The sequence below is a fragment of the Lupinus angustifolius genome, chromosome LG13 (assembly GCF_001865875.1).
Source record: "Lupinus angustifolius cultivar Tanjil chromosome LG13, LupAngTanjil_v1.0, whole genome shotgun sequence".
Lineage (NCBI taxonomy): Eukaryota > Viridiplantae > Streptophyta > Magnoliopsida > Fabales > Fabaceae > Lupinus > Lupinus angustifolius.
Genome location: NC_032021.1, coordinates 17,447,101 through 17,454,373, shown reverse-complemented (window position 1 = coordinate 17,454,373; position 7,273 = coordinate 17,447,101). Strand labels below are relative to the sequence as shown.

Genomic DNA, 7,273 nt, shown 5'->3' with positions numbered 1-7,273 from the left:
TTTTCTTCCTTGCTTCATCAACCTAAAGATGAAAATTGACTAACCGGCTCATTTATGCTCTGAGATCAACTGGCCCTCGTTAAAGTAATGTAGCTTTAATTGGGCCAAAAGATGGTGATGACCCTAGCTTGCCCCAGGCTTATTTCAGAACTGGTCTGGTTCTGAACTTCTGAAGGCACCAATCTGATGAAAGAAAAGCCTGAATAGGCTTTGCTGAAAAAAGCTCGACCTTTTTTGGGCTAAAATTTTCCTGCCTAAGCCCCCAGCGTTTCCACCTTATTGGGGTTAGTTTAGGAGTTGAATTTTGGAGGAGTATGACGAGAAAGAGAAGGCTTAAGAATCATCTAACAAGTATATTTCATGGCTCTAAAGCCTTCCCTTTCCATCACTTTCCTTCTAAAATTTAACACCCAAACTCTTAGTGTCATAAGGTGTATGTCTCTTACTCTTAGTGTCATAAGGTGTATGTCTCTTTGATATGACGTCCAAAGTCTTGTGTGCATCTGGTACAGATATCAGTAATTGATTCCAATCTAAATACTGCTCAAGGGGAAGGGTTTGAAACCATTAAAATAATAGCTTAAGAATATGCCAGTGTTGGGAAAACCAATCATATGAGAATGTTTTTATTGTATTCTTATATTATTATTTTAATGATTGACTTTCCTGATTGGTCGTGTTCTTTGTGAATTTTACATTTCATTGTTACTAGAGATAATGATTTGGTGATAGGTCAAAAAATGGTGCGCATGGGTTATTTTTGACTGAAAAGAGTTTTGCAAACAAATTCTGAAAGGATAGTTGCGGGAGTATTGTGCAAGAAACCGAGTACACCTAGTGACACCCATTGTGAAAGTAAAGATTGTCTACATGGAGAATTAGTGACATTTTAAATTCAATAACTTCAACCAGATGGTAGAAAAAGCACTAACATGAATATATTGAATTAGGGTAGTTTTAAGATATGATCTGCCTGGTGCTTGATGGTATGCATCTCCACCTTGAACCAACTATTGGTGGCTTGTTTGGTTAATGAGATTTGAACATGAAGAACAACTACAGCACTCAAGAATATGCAATGGAGAGAATCTTGGTTTGTTTCATTCACCTTCTTATTCTTATATATGATTCTGTTTGGTTACTCTACATTTGCCTCTTAAGCAGCACTTTCATCAAAACTGCAACCAGGTCAAACCAGTATGAACTTCTTTGCACTTTCTATTTTAAAACCATCAATTGACTGGATGCATAACCATTACAACTAAAGTGAACCATAAAAATCATAGAAATTCGATAATAAAAAAATATGTTGGTTAATACAACCTTCACCTTTTATCTGCATTTAGAGCCGACTATATATAACATAAAGCATAGACTAAGTCTGAGGTAACATGTTAAAGATGAAGAACTTCAAAACGAGAACGACTATCACAAACTTAAATCTTATGTTCAAAAGTTGTTCGAAGTCTTAAGTCTGAGGTAACACTCAAACTAATAATTTTATGATTTAAGCATAAGTTCATCTCAATCTAAAATACTCACAGAAACTGCAAATGTGAAGAACCTAGCAGTACTTTTTTTTATAAAGCAAAAAATGTAGAACCTAAAAATACTGATATACAACATATATATCCACATCACATTTTTTACATGCCACAACATGATGTCACTTACGCCCTCCAACCATACCAGGCCCCATCGACGATGATGTACTGCTTCCATCTGTGTTGTTTCCAAAAACATTCAAATCTTCAAACAACCGGTAGGATGGAACAAAAGGCTTTTGATTTTGTTGTCCAGTTGCGGCCATACTCGCAGGGTTAGCTTGTGATCCAGAATTCCCCATAGGATGATTGATTGGTCTAGAAGGAAATGAGTTATTATGTTGCGAAGGTGTAACTCCTTGTGCAGGTGAATACGGTGATGCTGTTGTGTTGGCTTGAGGAGTTGAAGACATGTTTGTAGCAGATAAATGGTTTTGATAGTTGGTGTATCCGGGTGTAGCAGCCCATGGTGGAGGAGGGTAACTTGATGGATACTGAACATGTTGATTCTGAAATTGGGACTGTGGTTGAGGTTGCTGAGTCTGTAATTGTTGCTGCAGTTGAGGCTGATACTGTAATTCTTGCTGTGGTTGAGGCCGAGGCTGTGAATGCGGTTGAAGTTGGTGCTGAGACTGTAAATAATGATTTGGTTGTGGTTGTGGATGAGGTTGTAATTGTTGGGGTTCAAGATGTGGTTGCAAGTGTTGTTGAGGAGGGCTATAATGAGGATTCTGACTCGGAAATTGTGACTGAGGTGGTGGTTGTTGTTGTTGCCAAACATGTTGAGATTGTTGTTTTTGAGGCTGAGAATGTTGATGATGCAGAAATTGCTCAGATTCATAATGAGTATGTATCTTTTCTTGAGGTGATGGTGGAGTTGGAGGTTGAGATTCTGACTTGGGTTGAGGTTGAGCCCAAGGGGCAACATAACTGTTGTTGTATGACAAGTTTCCAGGATATGACGATGTTTGGGTAGCAGCAGCATACCCTTCTGTTGAAACTGGTGGAGCATTAGTTGTTTGTGGAGTGGATGGTGTGAGGGATAAAGTGATACTTAGTAAGTCAATAATGTCTTGATCTTTTGAAGAAGTACTAACTGGTGCAGGTGGGTCGGTAAGAGCTAATGCATTCGACGGGACAGAAGTCGAGGGCTCTGGCATATGTGGAGTTGTGTTGTTAGTTGCAGCATCTCTTGAAACCGTTGTCTTTGTCTTAGAGTGCCTGCATCAGCGGTAAAATACTCATACCGAACTAATAATTGGTTTAAAAAAGTAATGACATAATAGAGCATTTTCATTACCTACAAAGTTGAATGCATGTTGCATCATAAAAATTTACAGGAAATTTTGCAGATAATAAAAATTTGTTGAAGCATATTTATGGTCCCTATACGTAATGCTCAGTTTCAATTAGTCCCCTATATGTGATGTTTATTTTCAATTCAGTCACTATATATACAGTTTACTTTTTTGGGCTTCTTGACCCAACACTAGCATAAGATGTGATGACGAGAAACTAATTATGTGGCTCAGATTCAGTATTATGGTGGGGAAGAAGAAAAAGGAAAAAAATCCTATTTTCCAGCCCAAACGATATAGTTTTAAAAAGATGCACACTATTTAAAAAGAGTACCCAAGAGTATTGGGTACTGGTATCAGGTATGTAACCTATACGGGTACGTCACCATCTTTGAAGTACCCATGTCCTATACTCATCACAAGAGCAATGGAAAATAAAATTGTGTTCGACAAGCAATGAAATATCAATTTATAATATACTATCATTAGTTTTAACCAACCTTCGAGCTAGCTGTGCAAATTCATCTTCTTCCTCTTCATCACTTTCGGCTCTAGTTTCAGACAAGACTAAGGCCGGAGGGCTAGCTTTAGGTGTTGAAGCAAACTCTTCACCAGGGCTGGAGGTCTTTGCTTCAGTTTGATTGACACTAGAGCGAGTTTCAATTGGCATGGTGCTCGAACTTGCACCTTGAATAGGAAGAGGAGTGGCTATTGCATCATGCCTTGCAAGCAAAGTTTGAATGCAGTCATTTAATTCAAGGCCTCTCCCAAGAAGCTCTTCATCCCTGTATCAAAACCAACATGATAATGAGGATTATTCAACATATCTTACGAACACAGACTTCATAAAGCAAAGATACGACACTGAGTATCGAATACAAAATATCATGTGAGGTAAAAAAATCTGAAGAGGTGACTTTGTTACATGATCTACACAAAACATATCCCAACAGTGTTTTAAAAGCATTGACAACATTTGGAAAATATTGGATCTATAATTTATTTTGTAAAACATTGATTTGGATACTTGATGTATCAGAGAATAGCAATATCAGACATGTATGACGTATCCATAGGGAAGCAAATGCAAATATTGGTGCATCATAGACAAGTATATTTCGGTATGTGCCATACGGCATACTAATATGAGGGGAACTAACCCAGTTGTTGTTAGCATCTGCATCAATTTTTTCTGGTTGGTGCGACAGCGATCAACAAGATCAGTAATTACTTCATCTTTTACAGCCTACAAAAGCATACAAAAGAAACAATAATTACTACTTAGTTGCGAAGAGAACTCAGGAATCCCAAGCAACACTGTTGACATACCGCAATATCACTAGGATTGACAGCCTGTAGCATGTCACTCAAAAGGTCCATAACATCCCACATGGAATCCAAGCTTGACAAACTAAGAATTTCAAGAGAAATTAGTCAAAGGATGAAGTATCGGTAGCAAACAGAAGCAGAAGCAAGGGTAACGAGACAAAAATTTGGAGCTTCACCTTAAACTTTCGATCTCTGTTGCCATTGTTTCATCAAGTGTTTTTGACGAATTGCCGGGCATCCCGTATCCAGATTGCATATTTCTAGCTGCTGGATGGGTAGGAGGTGGAGTAAATATTGGAACTGCATCTGATGAACGCTTTGGAAACCCTACTCCAGATCGCTGCCATTTATACAAAATCCAATAAAATAATATGATGATATAATCTACCAGTAATTGAAGAATTACTCATATGTAACAATGACTTACAGATGTCGAAGTATTAAAATTTTGGGGTTTGTTTAGTTTGCGAAAATGTTCTCTACCTCATTTTCTGCTTTTGTTAATAATTAATAATTGCAAATCTGTCATCTTGTTTTTCATTATGTTTCCTATTTTCAACGATTTTTATGGTAAAGAAGTAAACAGTGAATACAATATTTTCACTCTTGGAAACATAAAACACTTTCACTAACCAAACAAACCATTGATTACAAAATACAAATCTCTTAACGAAATGTTAAAATAAATCGTGTCTTCTTAAAAATTTGAAGAGTCAAATGTCACCCTTAAAATGGAAAAGAGGAACCGGGCTACCATTTTGAAGAATGTCCATAAATGTCAATCTTTCAACATTAAAATGGGTACAAAACTACAAATCAATAAGAAAACTTGTTGACTAGAAAGCCGTTTACTTACCCTTAATTCGTCATATGCCCAATAGTACTGAGGATGTCTTCCACCTGGACCACCAAATGCCTCTTGCCATGAGTCTAGCAATACTAAAATTTTATCTCTCACTTGAATGTCTGTCTAAAGTGTCACCAAACATGTTTCAAATTAGATGAGATAAACCACGGAATACGGATTAAGTAATAGTTAGCTCAGCATGGTGATTGAACATATATAGAATGATGCCAACAAAACAAGATGCAATCATATTATATTTTCTAACTAACAGCGTAATTTGGGCAATGATGTTTGGACGAAAATTTACTATAAACAACCGCATCGGAACACTTTCAATAAACCATAATAATCCCTAGCATGCCAGTTCAGTGGAGAGAAACAAAAATGATTTCCAAACATTAAAATAACTGCAATTGCATATCACATAAAGTCAATAAAAACATTGACTAACAGCAGCATGATCTTCTGGTTATTTTTATTTATTTCCTTCGAGGTTTCAATTTACAATTTATCGAATAACCAAGTTATAGATAACGAAAAGATAAAGAAGCCAGGAAATTATATTTTTTATAGTTCGAGAACAGAAAAGGTGAACTGATTGACGAGGAGAGTTCGGCATCTGAACCAACATCGCTATTAGACTGCTTTCCATGTATAATGCAACGGATGTTTGATCACAATATTCTAAGATTGTGTATTACAACAGAATTTCCAAGAAGGGTGCAATAACAATTTGTTTCAAGCATCAAATATGAATTTAAAAACAGAATACGTCCGATGTTTCCATCTGATACCACCTTACCTTCTTCCTTACGATTTTAATCATCTCGTCCAATATGTTCCTCTCAGCAATTTGATGGTGAACAAAATCACCACAGTTTTTCACCATTGTCTCCAAAAGCTAGAGAGCAGACAATCCAGAAACCATTACTCGAGTTCCGAACAAATGAATTTGTATCAAGCATTAGGCACAGCTAAAAACAACTTAGCGTGAATATAATAACAAAAGACCATGGTGAACAAAGTACCGTGAGAGCTAGTAACTGAGTTTTCGAGCTCCTATGTTGTAATCTCTTCTTCACAGCTTTTACCACATCTTTTGGCTGCCTGAGGAATTTAGCATGTAGCGGTCATCAAAGATACAGTTAAAATCTAAACTGTAAAATTTTCCGAATCATATGTTTTTTCAATGCTTCTTTCGTTTGGACATCGTAATCTATGCTATTTCCGGTAAATCGTCTCGTCCTAGATTCTAGCATAATAAATTGTTATTCCCCTCCTCCTCCACACAGAAGGGCAACTTTTGCCCTTTTTATCTCTCAATAAAACACATGACAACATGAAAATTAAAAAACAAAAACAAAACATAAACATCATAGATATGATCAAATTCAACACCTAAAAAAGCAAAAAACATTAAAGTCTCAAAAATTGATGTGTCATCTTCCTCTTTTTTTTTCTTATGATTGAAAATTTTACCAATGATTAGAATTGATGGAATCACAAATTTCAATATTCATAGTCCAATCAGGTCCCATAAGAAGATCGCTGGTTGCTTTCTCCACTGCTACACTAGCTGAAACAGCCATGTTTCTCTTTCTCTATAAAACTTCAAACAGAAACAAAATTGAAAATCAATAAACAACCCAAAATCACAAATTGAAAAAAGAACAAAACTTTAGAGGAAAATTTATAAAAAAATAGCACCTTGATGTAGAATTATGAAACCCTATCAGAATTCAAGTGAATGAGAATTTCAACGGAAAAAATGACTGGGAGAGTTTTTGTTTTCTCCAATTGTGCAAGTTTTAATCTTTCTTATCAGAAAAAAAACAGGATTTTTTTTAAACAGGATTTTTTTCCCGTAATTTTTCTCTTTTTATTTATGGAATAAAATTTTCCAATTTTCCAATTTTCTTTTCTTTTCTTTTCTCTCTCTTCTTTTCTGTGTTTCGTTTTCTCTGATATAATAAGGATATGCGACTTTGTAACGTGTTGTTTCATCACGCGCTTTTCTGAATTTGTGAAACACGTGCCAGAGAATAATAATAATTATAATAATAATAATAATAATTGATGACCATTGTACCACGCTCATCAAAGTTTCATTCCCCCCACTCAATCTTATTAAATAAAAAATAAATGTGGTCTATATTGAAAATGAAAAATATGTTTAATATTAGAGTTTAATATATATATATATATATATATTATTTATGTCTATTATTTTTATTTAATAGTCAATACAAATTAAT

At 35.5% G+C, this 7,273-nt stretch overlaps 1 protein-coding gene across 4 annotated transcripts; it reads right to left on the bottom strand.

Annotated features, from left to right (window-relative positions):
- Positions 1,422 to 6,900, bottom strand: LOC109325429 (mediator of RNA polymerase II transcription subunit 15-like). Of its 4 annotated transcripts, none has more exons than XM_019557809.1 (11): positions 6,726 to 6,900; positions 6,498 to 6,626; positions 6,047 to 6,125; positions 5,821 to 5,919; positions 5,028 to 5,141; positions 4,348 to 4,511; positions 4,172 to 4,253; positions 4,003 to 4,088; positions 3,343 to 3,627; positions 1,861 to 2,765; positions 1,422 to 1,830 (listed from the first exon to the last, which is right to left on the bottom strand). In XM_019557809.1, exons 2-11 carry the CDS (start codon positions 6,605 to 6,607, stop codon positions 1,667 to 1,669), a joined length of 2,088 nt encoding a protein of 695 aa, XP_019413354.1. In that variant the 5' UTR covers positions 6,608 to 6,626; positions 6,726 to 6,900; the 3' UTR covers positions 1,422 to 1,666. The 4 variants fall into 4 exon arrangements, with proteins under 4 accessions (XP_019413354.1, XP_019413355.1, XP_019413353.1 ...); XM_019557810.1 differs by having other exon boundaries at positions 1,422 to 2,151; positions 2,200 to 2,765; XM_019557808.1 differs by having other exon boundaries at positions 1,422 to 2,765; positions 6,498 to 6,619.